General features: G+C 37.2%; 1 protein-coding gene across 1 annotated transcript in view; it reads right to left on the bottom strand.

The window, feature by feature from the left end:
- MIB1 (mindbomb E3 ubiquitin protein ligase 1) overlaps positions 1–22,873 on the bottom strand; it is a gene marked incomplete at its 5' end in the record, with an annotated part of 68,901 nt that overhangs the window by 1,839 nt on the left and 44,189 nt on the right. The window contains 8 exons of the mRNA XM_009577486.1: positions 3,794–3,894; positions 5,283–5,396; positions 6,978–7,056; positions 9,203–9,395; positions 10,705–10,886; positions 16,180–16,341; positions 19,137–19,223; positions 19,607–19,739. Of these exons, the coding sequence (XP_009575781.1) occupies positions 3,794–3,894; positions 5,283–5,396; positions 6,978–7,056; positions 9,203–9,395; positions 10,705–10,886; positions 16,180–16,341; positions 19,137–19,223; positions 19,607–19,739 (1,051 nt within the window). The remainder of the gene's footprint in view (positions 1–3,793; positions 3,895–5,282; positions 5,397–6,977; positions 7,057–9,202; positions 9,396–10,704; positions 10,887–16,179; positions 16,342–19,136; positions 19,224–19,606; positions 19,740–22,873) is intronic.

Raw genomic sequence — 22,873 nt, 5'->3', positions numbered from 1 at the left:
TTCCCAAAATACTGTGCTCCAGCTTTGTCAGAATTTTCCACAGTACTATAACAAAACACTCTTAAACTAAAAATTTGCAAAAGACCAACTGTCTGTCAGTCAGTCCCGCTCATTTTTCCATTCACACCAAGTCACCACCTTCACATCCCAACGGGACAATTAGAGCATTTTTCTTCCAGTAACCTACAGTCTTCAAGTATCAATGAAACAGCTATTTCCAATGAATATATAGATGCCCTGTGACAAGTGTCTATAACCTGATAATATTGACATGATGTCCTTTGACAAAGGACTGACAAAGCAAACCCAAATCTTATCTTTGGGGAAAAAACTTGTAGCCTTTATTCTATGTTTTTAGCTTAATAATTTGCTTTTGTGCCCAAATATGTCAGAATTACTGAAGTTACTAGGGTCTGTTTTTCTCCAAATGCCACACCATCATTTGAAAATGAAAACATCCATCAAGGGACTCAGAAATAATAAAAAAATAAAATCTGTTCAAACACCATTACTTTTGATTATTTCATTTAGTGAAGCACAGAAATCCTAACATTTCCATTTAATAGATCTTTTCTGCAATTGCATGCAGTATTAGCAAATTGCCCAATTTCTCCTGTTTAGTACAAATGCAGAGTATTTAAAATGTATTAGCTGTTTAATTTCTTAATATGATACTACTTTAACATTTAAGTTACTTCATACAGTAGGAGAATTCAGCTGGCAGGAACAACCAAACTTCCTGTTTGCTGTGCAATTCTATTCTGACAAGGATTTTCTCGATTAGTTCAGCAGTTTCCTGGTGGAATACAAGCCCAAATAACTGAGTTCTATCCAACTTTTAAGGAGCATTCATTACTTAACCACCTGCTTATATGCACTCTTACAGTGGAAGAAAGTTCACTGCACGCCTTATACCAAATTTGTGCGACAGCAGCAGGAAATAAGCAGTATCTGTTTCTAGTGTACTATTTGTTAGAACGTTCTCTGCATGAAACCACACTCTACTTTTTCTATCTGCATGAAACATTTGACTCCCATCTTTCAAAGGAAAACAAATGGTATAAAAAGGCACTATACCTGTTCTATGTGAGAATTACATCTTTGGATAAGTAAAAGTAGTCTGAAAAAGTGCTCATCGTACCTCTAAGTATAACTGGGTTTGCAATTCAAATCAATTTTTTACCTCTGACAAGTGTTTTAAACTGCTTGAAATATCAATTCCTTATTACTAAAAACAGTTTTTCCAACAATATACAGGTGCACAGTGACAAAATAAATTTATTTTCACGGAGAAAGAAAGCGATGTAAGTATGGTGAAGGAACATACATAAGATATTAGACAGATGATGGTGATTATGTATGAAATGGAGTGAAGGTATTGCAATTACAGTCAAAAAGGTTCACATTCAGGGAATCCCTGAAGAATGGTGCGGTCATCAGATGTGGGAGATTCTGTTGACATCAGCATCACTTCTGCTTGGCACCAGAAATGGTTTTAAAAGCTTGCTGCACTAACATATTAGATTATCATTGAAGGTATGAGTTGAAACATAGGATTATACCTGCTGAAAGAGAACAAATTAATTTTAAGTACAAAAATATCAATGTAACATGAAGACTGAACTGTTAAAGCACAAATCAAAACAATACACAATTATAGTGAAATGCTGTGCATTATTTCAAGCACAAATTTAAAAGATGAGATGACTAATTTTAATCAAATCCAACTTCCTACTCACAAGTATGATACACAACTTGCCCTGTTACAAGACTAAGCAGAAAAGACACTAAGGAAAACATGAAAGAGTCTCAAGCCAAGATGCAGACAAGAATAACCAGAACCACTTCTTTCTAGTCAGAGGCACTGAATAATCTTCATTTTTATACTGATTTAAAATAAATTATTGGACAAAAGGGCATTTCAAAGCAAAAGAGTGCACTTAAATTCTCAAAGCATTCCGGTATTAGATCTTTCTTACTACTGCAAATATGAAAACCAGAAATTAGAAGTAGAAAATGACACGTATAAAGTAATTATTCTCTTCTCCCTAATACAGCATAACTTTCTGATATTAGAAAGCTTCTGGCTAGCAAATTCCAAAGCTAAGACAAAATTGTTAAGAATAAAAGAGCACCTAAGGAACACTGAAAAAACTGAGATCACATCTAATCAAGAAGAAAAACTGTAACATAGTTTTCCTTTCACGTCCCTATACGTAAGAGTATTAGCATACCCAAATAGAACGCCACCTTTTGTAAACTCCTAAAATAACCAGAAAAGAAAAAAATACACCTGAAAAAAATAGATTAAATTCAAGCATTCATCTGCATGTTTTGCATATATAATTTTAAATGCCACAGCAGTAACTTCTTTTCATCCAATGTCAAAAAGTAAAAGAGTAGCTAAACAGTAGATGTACAACGTCAGAGATATCTAGAAACTCCAGATCTTATCATCAAGACAGACATGCGTTTTTCAAATGACAATTTTTAATCTGCCTGTTCTTTTAGAGACAAAAATTACAAAGGAATCTGTTTTGAATTGGATATTTGAATTTCTACTACTGGGGTGCTGGCCAAGGCTCCATAGGACAGGAACAGCTCTTCACAGACATGCCACTGAGGTTAAAACTTGACAGCATATCAGCTCACAAATTTAAGGCATTTAAAGATATGAGCCCTAAAACTGGTGATCTAAACACTTTAGTCTTAGCTTACACGCACATGAACAGCTGAGAGCAACAACTACCAGGACTAGACGTGATGCTGCCATCACTGAAGTATAACTGACTGCTGTAAGCCTCCAAAAGGAAAAGGCAAGTAATACAGTAAGAACACTTCTCTCTTCCCTGTATCCATGAAAAGTTTCTTCCAATTGTGTTATACATAGGGAAGCCAAAAATCACATTATCAGGGTTCTAAGAGAGTAAGTGCATACAAGAGTCAGATACCCCAGGTCCTTTACTGCTGAAAAATCTCAAAATCAAGTTTTTCTTTGTTCAGATGGAAAAGCAAGGAAACAATTTAGTAATTAACACAGGAAAGTTCTGCATGTAGACAACTACTTAAGTGCTTCTAATGGAACTAGACTTACTATCCACATAACAAATTTAAATAGGTACTTGTCAGTTATCTGAAACATTAATTTTTGGTTTTCGTTAGGTTTCTAAATTGCACGTAACTTAACCAATGAATAATCAATACAATTTATAGTCAATTTGTATAAATTTCCTCCTGCAAACACTATGGATAATTACAAAAGACAAACCTTATCATTTACATTCCAAATATTCAAATTACATGTACAGTACTTTCAAAGGTTTTAATTTTGCAACCACGAAATTTTTTGAAGAGTACATAAACTATAGCCTTCATACGACAGGTAACTGCCAGCCATTGCTCAAAGGCAGTTCATGAACAGACAAGTAAAGATTCAGGTAAATATGGAATAGTAAAGAATATCTACTTTTATTACTGTTCTATGAAAACAGCTTCTGCTGTACCTATACACTCAGGTCAGCTAAACAGGCAGAGAACATACTGATTGGGCAGACCATCCTTTTTTAGCCACACCAACACAGATGCTCTAATACATGGATTATCAAACATGGCCACTCGATTTTATTTTTTTTTTAAACCTGTACCTAGAAGACACACAAGCCACATCACACATGGTTATTTAACTAAAATTCAAGAATTGAAGCACTTCAACATGTCATTTTGTTTTAAGTAACAGAAGATGGCTTTTTCAATTATTTTAGTGGTCCATAAAATTTTTATCCAGCACTTTTACCTGTTCCTTGATGTCTTGTAACTGTTGCTGCAGCTTCTGTACATCCGCATTGACGTTGGTGTTGTCTTTGTCTTTCTGCAAAACTGGAATGTTTCCACTTGCTGTAATTTAGAGAAAATAAAGATATGTGATTATCCATCAATCTAACAAAAGAGGAATAATTATTTCCAGTGTACTAACTACAATTTTTCAATTATCTGAAATAATGTTAGTCAAATAATCTAACTAAATTCACTACAACATCACTGCAGCTCAATTCATAAAGAACTTCTTTGAGTTTAGTGGCAATACTTCTTTGACAAATATTTCCTCAATAATGATGCTCAAAATGCCTGTAGCCCCTTAATGTTCTCAGAGTTCTTATTTGCCAGTGAAGTTCCTGCAGTAAGTTATTTTGCACATGTAAAAAATAAAGCCAAATCTTTTCACACTGAAAAGACTTTTTATCTACACAGCCGGTTCTATTTGGTGTTCAAAACTGCACAAGCATCTGGGAAGTGGTTTGTTCAAAATTTGAACAAGCTCAGATTAATATTCCTGTATTTGACTGATCTAGGAAGCAATGTTACTATAAGAAACAGAAAAATTGAGAAGTATTTCAAATGACAAATTTTAAATTTCTACTGTGAGTGTTAAAAACCTGATTTTAAGGATTATTCTTACATTTATCTATTTAGGAACAGTATGATGAGAATGACCCAATATTCCAATTCACATAAACTCAATTCAAACATTGCATACCACACATACACACACAGAGTAAATACAGACAATTCATAGAAATTATTCAGAAAAGTCACAAGAAGTTTAAGAACTAGTCAAAGCAGGAGATGTAAAACTGAACAATCTGTCGTGAAAGTTGCTTGTACCTAGATGCAAAATATTTACCACTCCTTTATCAGTCAGAAAGTTCCAGAAGTAAAAAAAAAAAAAAAAACCCACCCAAAAAACATCAACAAAAAACATCAACAAAAAACATCAACAAAAAACATCAACAAAAAACATCAACAAAAAACATCAACAAAAAACATCAACAAAAAACATCAACAAAAAACATCAACAAAAAACATCAACAAAAAACATCAACAAAAAACATCAACAAAAAACATCAACAAAAAACATCAACAAAAAACCCACCCAAAAAACATCAACAAAAAAACAACACACATTTATTTGCTCATTTGCACAATTACAGACAATCTTCAGCTTTTGCTTCATAGGACATTAATAACTGGCCAAGAAGTCATACATGTTTCAGCTTCTACTCTGGATGCTGGAAGCAATCCTTTAGTGTAATCACTAGTGTTACCATTGCATCTGCTGTTACCAATGTACAAAGCAGTGCAAACAGCAAAGGGATACCTGGCTTAACACTGTTTTTATTAAACTTTTATTTAAAAAGGAGAGGGAAGATTTAGGTCATTTAGAAGAATGAGAATAAGAAGTTGGTGGGGGAATGTGAAAGAGTATGGGTTTTGGAGTCACTCACAAATATCATCAGTGGTATCTTCTGTACCTTTCCCTCCGCAGCACATTATGAAAGGCACTCTTCGCTCAACCACTGCCCGACACTGGACACATTTCTTCATCAAGCTTGCACAATCTGACAGGACAGAGAAATAAATCAACTCTGAACCCTGCTATTTCATTTTCCTTCTTTCCTATCCATGAGCTTGTTTATTCACAGTAATTATATAATAGATGCTTATAATACAAGTAACTACTCGTGTTCATCTTCACATCATTTTCTGCAAATTGCAGCTATAAACAATGTCTTCTTTGGGATTCAAAGTAAACCTATTCTGTTTATCTTCTTTTAACATATTTCAAGTGAGCAGGTTCCTCTTTCTCCAAATGGATGTCTATTCCACAAGAATTACAGAAGTTAAAAAAGTAAAATCACACCCATTTGAGACCAGAACTTCCAAGAATGTCTTGACTACCTGCTTTTTCCTTTAGAACTAAGGATCTCACTTACTGTGCTAATGCTCCAGGCGCAAACAGGTGTAGCTCCTTACCCTTAAGAGAGTAAACCTATATCTTTTGATATAATCCTAGAAAGGAGGCTATAATTCTTCTACAAAAGACAAATGATTATGTCTCATAAATGCTGAAGGTTACTGTGAATCAATAGAGTGGGTCCTATAAACCACACAAATTTGAAGACTCTCTATCATCCTGCTTGAGCAAGATGTCCAGAAAATAATCTCTAAAGAAATCATCTACATCTGTTAAACCTTTTGCTGTCCTTGTTACAGCTTAGAGTTGGTGATGTGTATTGCACTGCTGAAATCCTTCACAACAGCAAATCAATCTTCTTGCTGTCCTCTTCCTGGGAAACTAATAAAAAAAACCTTCTCTTACCATCTTTTAACTGCAGACAGTGAAAGAGGCCAGATCAGGATAATTGTAAAGTCAGTGACTCAATGTCAGGTCTCTCAGCCAGAACAGAGGAAGCAACAAGACCTCTTTAGCGAGACCAAGTAAGCAGTTACTTACGGGAATGATTACCTTCCCTCTTATGTAGATCCTCAGCAACAAGGACTGCTCTTCTCTAGGCAAATGACCCTTCAACAAAGCCCTGAAATGTCTGGTGACAAGGTGATGGCTGCATTCTCATCCACATATTCTCAAAACCAAAAAAATTGTAGGGAGATCTCCTACATCTTTTTTTGCTACATGAGATAAATCAGAGTGAATCATAACTGGTGCTCTTTGCAAAGATATATGATGTGTCTTTTAGAGAAAAATACAGCCCTTGTGCAAATCTGTAGATTAGTAATGAAGCATATTAAATATTTATATACAATATTCTTTTAAAACACCATTTGCACATTTGAATGCCCCAAAAAAGGCTGCAATGAAGCAATAAAATTAATTCTAATTACTTCAGAAGTAATTACTACTACGATATACAGCAGGCTTCTATAATCTGAGCAAGCCTACTCACAATTAAATAATTCAGATGGAAGAGCACTTGCTTTCTGAATTTTTTAAAATTTCCAGTTTGTCCTCCAATTATTTCATCACCAGCACGCCAAATCACGCCAAAATTCTGACTATCACACCAGACTATCAAGTAAATTGGACCTGAAGTCAGACTACTAATGAGCTTTTAGCAATCTGATGAAAAATGTTCTGTTTCAGGATTACTTCAAAAAGAACTTCCATCAAATTTACTTACTCTCACAGGCACACATATGACCACAAGGCTGGAAAAGCACTGCTGCCTTTTTGTCTGAACATACTACACATTCTTCAATCTGTAAAGAACAATAAACACACGTATGAGAAAAGTTTATCTCCTGCTCTCCACATTAATTTGCTTTTACACTTCTTTGGCAAGGTGTGCAGACTTTAAGAAGCTCCCTCTAGTGTTATTTTAACTAATTCAGCACCTCAAAATGCAACTTAAATGAGTTACCACAGACTTCTAAGAATAGATATTTGCTGGCAATATATGTTCAGTACACTGGTAGGCATAGAGATGCAGCTAAGACAGTATATGCTTCTTTTTCTTTATTCTTTTCTCTTTCTTTGTTCCACCATATATACTTAAATTAGGGTTGTTCAGCCTGGAAAAGAGAAGGCTCTGGGAGGCCTTATTGCAGCCTATCAGTACTTAAACGGAGCTTATGCGAAAGATGGGGACAGACCTTTTAGCAGGGCCTGTTGCGATAGGACAAGGGGGAATGGTTTTAAACTAAAAGAGGGTAGATTTGGACTAGATCTAAGGAAGAATTTTTTTACGATGAGGATAGTGAAACCCTGGAACAGGTTGCCCAGAGAGGTGGTAGATGCCCCATCCCTGGAAACATTCAAGGTCAGGTTGGACGGGGCTCTGAGCAACCTGATCTAGCTGAAGATGTCCCTGCTCATTGCAGGGAGGTTGGACTAGATGACTAACTTCAGAGGTCCCTTCCAACCCAAACTATTCTATGAGTCTATGAAATCCACTTATAAAGGACTTTTATAGTAATCTCTCTTAATATTCTGGGTTAGGATTTCTCAAGCCCTTTAATGTGATGAGCTGTATATATATAGTGTGACCATAGACACCACATACCATTCCATTCATACTGGCCTGTATCACCTCTTCCAGTTCATAGAACTGTTGTCCAGGTTCATTAATTTCTTAGCCTTGCAGGTATTACCGTAAGTTTATTTATAGAAGAGTATAAGAGAAGTATTGAACAGATATTCCATTCTCTCAATCTAATTTAGCAAAAGAAATCAAAGGAAGGTTATCCACAAAGGTTAGCTTTCACCTGGGAAAGCTGATTTGCATAGATTAGCTTCTTTAGATGGATGAGTGGAAGTAGAAGCCTTACTTTGCTGCTCTAGTGGCAGAACCTTTTCACTGACTATAAAGAAAGTCTAGAGAAAAGGAGCTCACACTATGTTAACGTTTGACCTTTGAAAATACGCACTGCAGAATACTGCATGGTATAAGAAGTAAGAATAAGGGAGTGAATAGTAAAAACAGTACAAATTCACACTTACAATTCCTGTATTTACTTTTGAGGTAGAGAAAAAAAAACATACCACAGAAGCAGACTAGTCAAATGTGTTTGGAAAAAGAAAGAATAGGGTGGGATCAGAAAACCTGTGTGTGGAACATGAGTCTGAAATGTTATTTTGAACAGATACTGATTTTTTTTTTTTTTTTTTCAAAACCAGCCAAAAAGCAACAGAAGGACAAGACTTGGTGATTATGGGGAATAAAAGAATATGCAAACAGAAAAGCAATGGGGATGCACCCATATATGCTCACAAATACTTGGGAGCAACCATTTGAGAAACCTGAGGACTTTACTGGCATTAGGTCTTCAAAACAGGGCACAACTGGTTGATACTCTGAAGGAGAAAGACAGCATAATGAAATTCACGATTCCAAAGAAAGAGAAGGTGAAAGCTGAAAGTAATTATTAACTTCAAAAAAAAGCACGTATTAACTAACTCAGTTTACAGGCAAATCATCTTTCCAAGCAGCCCTAAGGAATAAAAGAAGTCAGAAGAACTGGATATTACTGAAGGAAATTATACTTTAGGAAAAGCAGCAATTTATCTTAATGTGAAAAAAAAAAAATACCATGGTTGGGGGGTGGGGAATCTATTTAAATAAAGCATCCTTAGGTGACTGTATTAGGAACTCCGAGGACCTGAACAATAAAGACATTGCAAGGTGAGGAGAGAATGAGAGGCAGGTAGGACATGAATACAGGCAAACAGGAAAGAGTAACATACAATGTCGGGACAAGACATCATTACGATGCAAAATTAATTCCATCCAGTGAGATACCTGTAAGGCAAAATACTGCTTAAAATATATTACACTTTTCCTTGACCTCTTTTTTCAGTTTTCCATTAAAACCAGAAAGAGAACCAATAAACTTTGGAAGTTTTTACCTTTGTCCTAGACTGAACTTGTTCTTTACAGATGAGGCATTTTTTCACCCGTGGTGAGCACAGAGAACACGTGGCAATGTGTCCACATGGGCCAAACAGAGTATCTCTCTTCATATCTGAACACACCATACATTCTTCTAAGGTTTCAGAATCATTGTTGATCATAGATGGACTTCGGGAACCAACCTGACCACTACAAAGAAACCCAGCAGTCAAACTCACTTTTAAGAATTCTTAAAATTCTTAACCTAAAACGCATATCAATTGGCTGTTTATCTATATATTCCTATGCATTCAGGCATCAGTGTATCATCATAAAGCAATCCGAACTGCTTTCTCCCAAACGTACAGTTGACACCAGAGTGCAATGTCACATGTTAAGATAAGACATTGTACAGAAACAGGCCACACAAGTTAGAATAGCATCTCGTGAATGTAAAAAAAACCCTTTCCTCCCATCCTAAGAGTTTACTTTATTAATAGAGACATACCCTGTAGATTCAGAACTGCACAGCTTAACACCTTAACCTTAAATATACTTCCAATACTTAGCAAATGACAGGCTTGTAAAAGAACCCCCAAACTCCCACAGTGAATTCGGATCTTTGTCCTATGCCGCTGCTCACCCAGCAGAGGGAGCACGTGTTGAACCTAACCAGCTCATTCCTACAGCTCTCACAAGCCCATAAAAGGTGGTGAGAAAGAACAGCCACAGGGATGAGGGCGAGACAGACAGACACGGACAGACTCTGGAAAAAATAAGCACCTTACACACCAGGGCAGCATCAACAAAAACAGTCTCTCTTCGTGACATTTTGAAAGTACATTTTCTATTTCCATACAGGAATTAAGGATGAGAATCATGTAAGCCAACGATGGGAACACAACTAGGACAAGTAGCTAGCTGAAACTTCTCATACTGCATGCACTTGACAACATGACATTTCACTGAAATCATAATTCCTAGAGAAGTGCTTCTGAGACATCAGACCTACCCCCTTCTCCTCCTTTTACAGAATCATACAATCATTCAGGTTGACAGGTACTCAGGAGGTCACCCGCTCAAAGCAAGATCAACACTGAATTCACATCAGGTTATACCAGGCTTTGCCCATTCCAGTCTTCAAAACTTGCACAGACAGAGATTTCACAACCTCCCTGGGTAACCCGTCCCAATGCTTAGTTATTCTTTCAGTGATTTCCCCCCCTCCCTTTTCTGGGATGTTTTGAAGTTCTACCAACATCCGCCCTCGCACTGCCACCTTCCCATTCTCATCCCTCCCATATTAACATGTACGAAAGTCCTGTAAGTCTTGTGTAAGTTTCAGCTAATGTATTTGTAGATAGTGTTCAATGTACCATAGAATATAAAGAATTAACTGAAAGTCAAGAAAAATCTTGTATGTTTTAACACTATTGCTAATAACGCAATGTTTTAAATACGTCAGTAAATCTACAGAAAGCAGAGACTTGGAAATTGCGTATTTTATGACTATACAAACCTGACTTTTTCTTTGTGACATTTAGCCAATGCTTTGCAGAGACTAGGATCAGGGCAGAGGTCGAGAGGAGACTGACCCTTCTTATTACGAATGCTGAGGTCAGCTCCGTTGGCTGCCAGGAAGCAGGCAATAGATGCTGCACTCTTCTTCTCTGCTCCCTGAGTGCCAAGTCCCATTATTAACTGAAAGAAGACAAATATGTAAGCAACTTGAGAGACTCTAAACAGTTAGGAATAGTCTGGCTAAAGGAATACTACTTGACATGCGCACATGCACATACACACACACACGTATAAATCTGTAAGCCCAAGGAAGCGCCTTTAGAACTAAAATCAAAACAGTTGTAGAGTTGCTTAATTTTGAGTCAGTTATACTCAACTTTCCTTTAAGGAACTAAAATTCAGCAAGGAATAGTTCAGCTATTGAAGCATTCAATCTCCTGCACACCTATATTCACTTGTGAAGTGGCTGTCCTATACAAGCACTGTAAAGGGCAGAGCCCCAAGTGGGTATATTCAGAATACACTCAAAGTATACTGAAACTGCTGAGTTCAAACAAAATGCTACCACCGCCACCCTTGGACTGAAAACATAGTTGGGCAGAGAAGTAAACGCACACTTACTTTTAGTCTAGTGAGTAAAGCACCTGCCCAAAAAGACTGGATTTCAGTTGCCTTCTCAGCCTCCAGGGATTTAAACTCACATACCTGTCCTCCTGTCCTAATCATGTAATGCTTCTTCACCCTTTTACAACTATTAGTGTATTTCTGTATTAGCATACCTTTTAGACACAATTCACAGGGCCCAGCTAGAAAAATAAAAAGAGAAGGCTCACTAGCATAGCCCAGCAAGGAAAGAATTCACCTACTCTGGAGCATTCTGGGCCTGCTCCGACATCTTTTTGTGTTAAAGCTTGATCAGGTAAAATGTGTAAGTATAATGCAGACTACATATAACATGAAACTGCTGGCACCACTAAGAATCCCTCAGCAAACTACACTAGACTATATTCAAAGAAACAGCTTTGGCACAGCTGGGACAGCTTCAACTCGAGGAGTTTTAAGTGCTGAATTCCAGAATTATAAAGGCTTCAACACCTGGATAGAGGCAGGATTTTGTATGCACATCTTTCCCATTAATTGATTTAAGTGCCCAACTTGACTGATGTACATCTTTCTATGCCACTTTCAGTTTGTACAATCTATCCCTGCAGCTGGTCTTCTAAAAGCTGGGTATCAAGTATCAATCCTAAAGATTAAGTAATTTTGGTTGGATTAACAATCATTTTATATTTAAAGAACTAGATATATTTTAAACACAATAATACAGGAATACAAGAATACAGGAGTAAATTTAAAATACCAGATACCTGTCACTGTAGCCCTGAAGGTTGCAAAACCCCCTCTAGTTACCCTCCCTATCCCTCAGAGATGACTTGTGAGGAAAAAGGCTTAGGTCCATGTCTTGCAGCACTTGATGTATGTATTAGAAGTCTTTACCCTGCCTTGATAACTGCAAGATTATCGTTCTCATCATACAGCCACCCAGTTTCCTACGGAAGCAATTTTTTTAAACCTCAGTCTATACTTTTTTTCAAGCTAGGAGTTCTTATATCAGTAAGTATTACTGAGATGCTACGAGACTCTTGAAGGTCACTTCATGAATTCAAAGATACTCACGGTTCTGCATTCTTCCCTATGATCAGGTAAGAACGGTACAGCTTGGAAGACTTCATACCAGTTATGGAAAGAAACAGTTTTGTGGTGTTCAGATGACAGAACATTTTTGTTTATAAATTCAGACCATTTTTCTGCACCTCAACTACAGCACTGGCTGAAGCGAAGCAGAGATTTTATCTAGCTTCAGTCCAAGTACCTTGGACCATGTCAGTAATCCAGCCAAGGTAGCACAATGCCCAGTGAAAGCTGATTTGCTCTGAGATTGGTAGAGAAGACTTTTTGAAGGCATGCCTACACAATTTGCTGTAGTCCTTTCTTACTTGCTGGGACAAGAGTTCTCTTACCATCCACATTTGCACCTCATGGGGTCTGAGCTGTTTCTCAACGGACCAGCTATTGTGTCTCCAAGAGGAAAATGAAACACAGCTAACAGGACAGTTTGCTTCACTCGGTGTGAATATACACTATGCCAAGACTGGCTCCTCCACCTGGAACAGTCATCAACATTATTCAAGAAAATCTTGAGTCCTAAAATGCCTCTGTGTGCTGTATGCTTTAGAAACACCAAGACAATATTGCATCCCATGACACTCCTCTGGTAGTCTGCAACATTTCAGGCACACAGAATGAAAAAAAAGAAAAAACCATAAACCAACCCATGCACAAAAATAAAAGTTATGTCTTAGTGCCTAGTATGGCTGCAGCAAGCCTCCTCTGGAGGGTGCTAGCCCTGAGATGCACAAGCCAGTCCTTCCATTAGAGTTTCTTTAGTTTAAGTTAGGATTTAGGCAGGAGCATCAGTTTTAATCTTAAAAGCATTTTAGGGGCCTGAAAGATACCTATATTAAAATAAATTACACTAAATGAGCCTGGGGAATAATACATTTATTCAGAATAAAAAGTACCCTAGACCAAGGAACACTGCATCTGTAATAAAGCAACTGAAATTACTTTTTTGTAGTGGTGCAGACTGTACTACAGAAAATTTCTCCTCCTCCCAGCTGCACAATTATGGCAATATGCTGGATGAAAAACTTCAGAATTATTTGAAGAAATGGGGTTCACCGCTCATAGCACTTGAACACAGAAATGTTTTTCAGATTGATACCTAAAACGTGTAGGGCTTTGTGTACTATCAAGTTTTTTCACTACATGCATTTTAAATAGTCTATCAACAAACAGCTGAAGAAACCTGACAAAAAATGTTTTAGTTATTACAGCAGCTTAATATTGATATTCAGAAGGAACTACTGAAAATCAATGCTAAAGAACTCATTCCATATAATTCCACTTACGAAATGAGTTCACCATATCAGTAAAAAGTTGTTTTCATATTCTAAACCGTGCTCAAAGCAAAAAGTAACAAATGGTAAAATTTCACTGAAGTTGCTGTCCAACCAACTTTATCAACCATGAAAAACATCTAAAATCCTGCAAGTGAAATTTTTGTTATTTTTCAGTTTATTCAACTGAAAAAAAAAATCATTATTTGTTAAAGTACTATATTACAAAGAGGCACCCTACAGGGCTCAGTAGGTTGGTATCTTCAGGACAGTATTCCAAAGTTAATTAAAATTTAGCCAAGCAAAAATGAGCTCTAAAATACTAAAGATTTACATAGCAGATTTGCTATCACATAGACTAAAGGAATCTGACATATTTTCCCAATCTTTAAAGGAATTAATAAAAATTAATCAAAAAAATACAGATTCCATCAATTTAGCTTAAGTCATCCTATTCACAAAGAGAAAGCCTTTCTGTTTCCCAGACTAAATTATTAATCCTATTTATACTCTATTATCCATCACCTGTATTTGCAATTCCACACAAGACAAAACTACAAATGTGTCCTTGGATAGCTTTAAAGGTCCAGATTTTAGCACATATTTTAGCAGCCTAGATCCTGTCTTTTTTTGACATATGATTTTGGGCCAAAGGTGGCTTAATATTAAAAGTGTTTACTGGAAAAATCTAGTTCATAGCATTTTTACATTACCTTTTTTTAAGTAAAGGTAGATAGGTACAAGTATTGTTCTCATTTACTATTTTCCACAAAACAACCATTTTCAAGATAGTTTGATCTGCTGATCATCTTAAAGAGTTTTCAGGTATATTTTAGCCAGGCTTTACTCCATCTTTTACATTTCAGCCACATAAAATTAAAAGAAACAATTTTTCACCTTTTCTCTTGGGGGGACATATCTTCTCCACACCACTTAAAACCTCCCAACCTCCCAAATTTGTTAGTTAGGCAAAAAATTTCTCTGCAGCTAAACAAAGTGCAAAAAAAAAGACCAACAGTTTGATCAAGCTAATGTAGGAGGTACTGGTTGATCGTTACTTTTTCTTTTTAAACATTAGAACGTTTTTAGATGATCAGAGATCCAATCATGCAGGGATTTTTTTGTTTGTTTATTTGTTTGTTGTGGCATCTTCCCCCCGGCCCTTTTTTTTAATTATTATTTTAATAGAAATTAACCAAAAGTGTAATAATTTTTTTTTTTTTTAAACCAGGGATACATCTCAAATGAAATTAGAAGAAAAACTTATTCTTTGAAACATAAAATCCCCCAAAACTAAAATTTAAAAAGGTAGGGAAAAACCCCACTTCCTGTGTTAAAAAACTCAAAACACAACAACTCTGGTTTCATTGTGGATGCCACTAATAAGATGGGCAATAAACCTATTTATGAAATGCTGAGTCAGAGAAAAAGTATTTATCTCCTGTTCATTCGTTTCACAGTTAAATACATGCACACAAAGTATTTTGGCCACCTCTCAGAGAGTCCATTTCAGATCATGGAAACAACTGAACTGTAATTGCTTTCCTCCTCTCACTTGAAAGGACACAAGCATTTTCTTACATATGCCAGTCATATCTCTTTTCAAAGCTTATTCCAGTGTATTTCAGTGAGATTAAGTAACCAGTCTGAAAAACATTTGTTGTACAGTAGAATTACTGTTTTGAACAAAGGCTTTTTAATAAATTTGGTGGGGTTTTTTTGAACGAAATGCACAGTTAAAGTTAGAAAAAATATTATAACACTGGTAACTAATGATTCAGCAAATCTGATCCACTGTTATGTTAGCATCTTTAATATTTAAAGACAAAATTGTTGTTTGTTTTTCTCAATCCCAATCACTCCAAAATTTTATTTCTCTTTTGCCTATCAGCAAAACTATAAACTTCATTTTTGCATATGGTGTTCACACAGCTTTTTGGGTGTGAGCGTTTCTTTTTTCAATAAAACATTTTGACCTTTTTCACCTGGAGTTCTTTGACTATTTCCATACTACAGCACAATTTCTGAAATGAACTCTGTCAGAAAGATACATAACAATAAACATACAAAGATTAAGAATGCCTTGTTCTAACAGAATAAATTTTTAGGTGGTTATAGAAGCAGCGAAACAATTAAAGCTCAAAGACATGCAAGATGTTGAATCACAGAAAACATAATTTTAGTCTTATTCTGTACTGTAATACAGTTTATTTCTCTTTCCTAAAAAGCTACTTTTGATTTTTTGGCAGCCATACACGTTCACTATGGAAGAAAGACTTGTAGAAATATTTTGAACTAAATAACCCATATTTTTCTTTAACAAAGACAATGACTACATGTGAAAAGCCACATATAACAATATGATTTCTGCCTACACTGCAGTCTAATGCAGAATGTCTACGTAAACTTACGCTGCCAAAAAACAGTTCAACAGTACAGAACTAGACAAACTAGACAAATAAAGAGACAAACGTGCCAGAAAAAAAAGGAATAAATAAATGCATTTTATTTACTGTGTTCTTTGATGGCTCCCAAGCAGTATCTACCTTGCCCACATCTTGCATGTCTTGGAGTTGGCGGAGCTGTGACAGGGTGTGGTGTCTCAGGGCTTCATGCAGGGGAGTATCCCCATCTTTATCCTGAATATCCAGCTTAGCACCTGCACGGACTAAGAGCTGAAATGAGAGAGAAACCAATTTAAAAGTCAAAAAAAGCTATTTATTCCTTTTAAAACTAATTTCAGTGAAACTATGATTTAGGATGCTCTAGGAGGTCCAAAAGGGTTATTCTTTTATCTTGCTACAATTCACAGTTGAGTTTATTTAAATTTATTTTCCATACTTGGAGCTCAGCCCTCAACTGCAGCATTTGTCTCTTTCAAACATCAAGCTTATTTCAGCAGAAGCCTAATGCTTGCCTATGCTCTGTGGGAACACTACAAGAGATGCTATTTTAGAGGATTCTTTCTACTGTCGAAAACCTTTAATTCTTACAAGATAGCCTACAAACAATGTAACATATTACAGCAATATATCAGAAACAGAACAAGTGTGCAATGCTTTAGATACATATATATTCTTTACTATTCAGTTTCAATGACCTCAAAAATCACCACTTCCACACCATGCTAAACTTTACAACTTAATTTACAGTATCCTCCCATTAGCAAAGTGGTTAAGCATGTACTTAGGTTTATCCTTATTCAGCAGAAGACATAAAAACCACTGACACTATTAAATACTATCTCAGAACACTTTGGAAAGTAATGAACTGTAAGACTCGTCTTCAAGGCTAATTTTAGACACACGTTCCAGGTCACGTGACGTGAAAGCAAGCATAAGGCTGCACAGGCCCTCCTATTCACATTGCCTTTGCATACAGCCCTCCCATATTTGATGCACCAGAACTTTCTTAAATATGCTGTTAAACAAAACAAATCAACACATGCTGACAAATAGCAATTGCCCCTAAAAATTAAACCCTGTCATTGTCACTATTCAGAAACCTGTAGATAGCAGCTGAGGTTTTAACTTTAGTTTTGAGCTTTTGCTACTCTGCAAAATTCGGATTAGCAGCAGAGACAAAAGGCATAGCCGAAAAAAAGGAATACATGAAGTGGGATCTCCCTCTTCAGAACCTGAATGCTTACAAGGATCTCAGCCTCTTGGAACCAAAGAATCTCAGACTCTAGAAAAGGCTAAAAGGAAAATAGCTTAAAGGGAATTCAGAACTCAATTTTCAAGGAAATACCTGCGTGTAACTGACTGCAGCTTACCATTTTCCCCAACCTTTCCTTCCACAAGTGAAACCAAGAAAACCAGATAATAGTTGCAACAGTCTCCCCCTCAACTTCTTACACTCTCTAAATGGACTTACTCTGGACCAATTTTTCTTTCTCATATTCATATCTTGTGTCTGCCATTAGCTATTTACTGCTTAAGAGTTTCTCCTGGAAGAAAATCTATAAAAGAACTCTTTTCAGAGCAACCTGGAATCCTTGGCTCCCATGGAAATTCAAAGCGTTAGCAGAAGTTAAAAAAAAAAAAGCAAACCACCATCCTTTGTCATGGCAGCAGGGCTTTTAAAAAAACCCTGCTACCTTTGACCACTATTCCACAGATGCCTGAGGGTACAACCCAGCCCTGGAGGGTACCCAATAGGAATTAATTTTGAAATATGGAGCCAACATGTTCTTCGCATGGCTGCATGAGTTATTTTAGGACTTCTCAAAGTTAATCCAACTCTGAAGTACGGATACTCTACAGGGTCATTCACTTAAACATTCTCGGATATAAGCACGTCCAATACGCATACTAGTTCTTCTACATGCCTACCTTCCTGCTCATCTGCTACATTAGTATTGTATTCCCAGGTACTGTGTCAGTTCCAGAAGGGCACAAGAGCTCACCAAATATAGCTGCCGAATAGCTTGCAGAATGCAAGTGATACTGACTCTAGGAAACCATTCTTTTGGTAGCAAGCAGTTCCAGATATAGGGCCGTATCACATGTTTCACTGTAATGGGATCACATCTATCAAGCCTTGGAGATGGAGAAACCTTACGGCAAAATAACACTAAACAGAACTGCAGATACAGGTCTGCACAGGGGCGGACAATTCTCTGTAGGCCTGAATAACAGACAGTTTTTAATATAACATGACTCTCTCTCTAAGAAGACAAATTAAAAAAATTTACAGAGGGCCAAGGCCAGGTTGATGTATTCACTCACAGGGAACATCTCCTACAGCAGTGAGTGCTCCCTCTGAGCCTCAACAGCCCACGCTAGCAATCCAAACACTAAGTCACATAGACCCCCTATGGACAGTGTACACAGGCCAGAATGGGCAAGCCGTGCTAGACTCCCGTTTCCTGTGCCAGTAACAAAGAAATTGAAGTATTAACTTTTGCAACCGTGTGAGCAAAAAACAGAAATAGCATTACTTTCACTGGTAAGGTACTTTTGTTACTGCTTATAGCCCTCCAAAGCTAAGAACAGGGAAAGTTACACACTCAGAAGACTGAAAAGTAGTTAAACTCGTAAAAAGATGCTTCACTTAGCTACAATTTGCAAACACTATGAGCAAGAATAATTACTCATACAGCAAGAGGCATCAAAAATGCTATTTGAACGTCCCATTACAGGACCACAAGACTCAGACAAGTAACAGAGGAACACATTCTCCCTTACTCAACAAGGAGGGATGCTGGACTTGGCAACCATATAGAGGAAACCATAATGTACATGCACAAAAATTTAACATTCCTCAAATGTCCTTCATATTGCCGACTGACCTTCTGAGCAAGTTGGCAGGTTTCTGAATTGATCAAGATTAATCATACAAACATTCAATGGCTACATGTTGTTAAATCATTTTTTAAATATGCATGAAGTACCCATGTCCTAACAGCTCCAGTCAGCTTGAATCAAGCACCATTAACCATATGGCTTATTGCAAATAAGACACTTACCCTAACAATTTGTGTATGCTGTCGTTCAACGGCAAGGTGCAGAGCAGTTTGCTGGTTAACATTCTGGATATCCAGGTTAGCATTGCCCTGAAAGATATTCAGAGCATTAGAGCATTATCATCCCAGCAATTCATCTACAGGCAAGGCAGTCTATTAGGGCACTGAATACGACACTGAAAATGATTCCTAGTTTGGAGATTTGAGAGCAGAAGTGATTAAATACTTTAATTATTCACTGTACAGATATTGATCTGTTGAATCAAACTAGGTATCAAATTTTTCAGTCCCTCCGCACCATTAGGCCATTGTAATGATCTCAAAGGCAAGTTTGACCTTTAGAGCTCACCACGTGTCCTTCCCTGCTCCATCGCTTCTGCATTGCGATTGCAGGTGCAAAGAAGCAAACTATTTTCACATCAGATGGTTAACTGAAGTGTGACATTTAAATCCTCCCAAGAAAAGAGTCCTACCTGATGCACCAAAAGTTCAGCCACTTCCACATGATTATTGAGAGCTGCCAGATGCAAGGCAGTGTAACCATCATCTTTTTTCTCATCAACAATCCATGGTCGTGGTAACTTGGACAACAATACACGCATTGCACTGAAATAAACATGCAGAGATGGCATAAATGCATAATGTATTTGTTGAACGAAAACGGGACAACAGTAAAACAATATTCATTCTCAGAACTACAAAGTAGTAGTAGCTAAAGTAATATTAGTATTTTTTCAAAAAGAGAAAGTGGGTGAAAAACTATACCAACAATTCTGAAGCATAATAATTTCATGTTCAGTTCCTTCTAGTTAAAGCATACAAACAAACCAAACAATACCCAAAACAGAGTGTGGGAGTCAGATTTTCTCAGAAGAATGTTATCTAGCAGTAAAAATTACCTTAAAAAAAAAGTATTCACACAAATTGACACATAGACCACAGAAGTTGTTCTCCCTCAAAATCCTTACAGCATCCTTTACTTAATTATTTAATGAGCAAGTTCCACTACATTAGATTTCTTTAAAATCATCACTTTATAAACTGATGCCATTGGCTGTAACAGTTAAGACTTTCAATTTCTGAGATAAAACTGGAGTAAGACCTCTTAGGCACAGACAAAATAAACGCTGAAACTGTAAAGCAAGTATTAGTGGAATATTTTCATAACAGATAGTGGCTGAGTATAACATACCATGGAGTACCTACTACTACTCCACCCCTCTTCTGTATGTGCTTACCAAGATGCCTATCAAAGGAAGGGGATTTATTATCTTACACCTCAAATTCAAGGGTGGGGAAAAGCAACTCGATTACTAGAGTATTAAAGCAGACTAAAATCCATGAAGCCCAAAGACTGCAGTGTTAAGGGTATTAATAACACACCGCTAGATAAACAAATTGCTCAATCTTGTATTCTCTCAGAAATACACTTTTAAGTTCACGTGTCTTCACCTAGCTTTTGGAATAGGTAAGTAACCAAACTTAATTCCCTTATTGTCTTATCTTTATAAACAGCGCATGCAGCTCCCTTAGGACAGTTCCTCGGAGACAAACAGAAAACCAGATACTGCTGTAATCTTGTGCCAGGAAACGTCTTCTCTCATCTCATCTTTCCCGACTTTTAAAGCAACATGCTACCCACAGGAGAAACAGAGCTTCTTCACAAAATTCAAACTTTAAAATCCAAGTAATACTAGCTAATGAGTGTGGAACCACAGAATGCCTTGCAAGGCAGATACTATAATTGAATTAAACATGATACTGAAAACGCGGGATCTCAATAAGCCTCAGAAATATCCTCATAAAATGAGCCTCTCAGCTTTTACTTAAAATATTCTCAACAGATAGCAATACGATGACTGCGCTGTCAAGCAATAGCTGAGTTCCTAATTCATTCCAATAATCTATTACGCTGAATATCCACACCGCACAAATGCTAATCACTCCTAAGCTCTCTTTTAGAGTAAGCCAACGAGTTTCCTATAAAACAAAAAAAGCTGTGGTTCTGGGGATAGCTCACTCCAATGAGCCCTCCTGAAAAGCAGAAGTAAGAGTCCATGAGGTAGACTACTCTAAGAAAATGCACTCCTTCCTGCACACTGCTTGGACACTATCCTAACAGACCCTGACTTCTTAAGCATCTCCATGCTCTCCTGCTACTGCACTGAGTATGCAACATAGATCCTCAGTTTCACAGTTAATACACCACCCTGGCAGTTCCAGGATAACAGTCACTTTTTTCCCCCAGATTCAGAGTAGCTGAAGGAACCACAACTAAGCAACTGCATCTTCAGGCCGCATGATCACCCAGGCCCACAGGAGACCCATGACCAGCTGCTATGTGGAGCGTCCACAGCCAGTCTGCTCTGAAGGTTTGTCCCCCACAGAGTGGACATAAGCACTAGGCCAGGAAGCAAATGCATTTTGCAGTCTGTGGGTTATCTCAGTCTTTTTAGACTCCATCATAGTCACAGCTTTCTTGAGGTAAGCAAATAAATAAGAAACCATTCTCAACCTCCCAGGATTTTTTGTTTTCCTGGCAGGACTAAGCTTCTCACTTCCTCACAGTTCAAATCATTTATAAGACAGCAAAATAAGACAACAAGATTTAACAGATTGTACATTGCTCATTGTGAACCATTGCTCAGCTTCTATTCATAACACTTTCTACAGCTCTGTCACACGCTAGGAAAAGAGACTAGAATATTTGGGGAGAAAAAAAAAACACCACCACAACACAAAACCACCAACATTAATTCTTTGAGAGATTCACTTACGCAGGAGTTTCCAAAGTTAAGGATATAATTTAGTAAAGCACAAGTTACCAAAGCTTTAAGAAATGTGGCAAAATAAACAAATACTAATTGCATTGATAAACATAATTTATTTTGTAATGAAATGATGTATTTTCAAACCTAGGATATAAATATGTCTCTGGTTCACAACATCAGAACTGCTTCTAGCTGCCTTAGAGAGGGAGCAAGTCTGGAGCACTGTGGCTCGCGTCATATCTGGACTATACCTGGGCACACCACCATCAGCTCTTCAGAAAGCTGGGCTGATACAGAGCACGCCTCAGGAGCACACCATACCAGCAGCACAACAAGCCAGTCTACTTTCTACGGTGGCTTCTCACAGGGTATCATGTCATTTAAGCTCTTTGTCTTCACCAGGCTCAGTGCTTCTAAAGACCCCATAAAGCTCTAGAGTAACTACTGTGGATCATCAAAAAAGCACAACAAAAATTACCCGAAAATTCTTTACGACTGACAGAAGCAATATGATCACTGTAAGCGACGAGTAAAAGGTGGGGCAACAAGGACCTAAGAAAAAAACCCAAGGTCAAGAAATTTTCTTCACAACTGCAACTACAACTTGAGGAACACTATGGGAAGGCACCAACACTCAGATGTGCATTTCCCTCATTATAGCCAGCTTGTCTCCAAAGTAGCTCTAGTCACTAAACAAGGAACTGTCCTAACCAACTCTGATGATATTTTATATCCTTTTCTTCAGTAAGGAAATAAGGAAACTGCCAACTCCACAGATAAATAAAATTAAATTTAAAGTTGTTGCTGTTTAACCCGGCAGGCAGCTAAACACCACACAGCTGTTCGCTTACCCCCCGCAATGGGATGGGGGAGAGAATTAAAAAAAAAAAAAAAAAGCCTGCTAATTTTTAAGGCTTTTTTAGCTGGTGGTGGTCTGAGATGAATTGGCTGCCCCTAAAAGGAGGAAAA

This window comes from Fulmarus glacialis, unplaced genomic scaffold (genome assembly GCF_000690835.1).
Source record: "Fulmarus glacialis isolate BGI_N327 unplaced genomic scaffold, ASM69083v1 scaffold12505, whole genome shotgun sequence".
In the NCBI taxonomy this organism is placed as follows: Eukaryota; Metazoa; Chordata; class Aves; order Procellariiformes; family Procellariidae; genus Fulmarus; species Fulmarus glacialis.
Note: the sequence above shows the minus strand (reverse complement) of the source record. Positions and strands in the feature narration are given on the sequence as shown.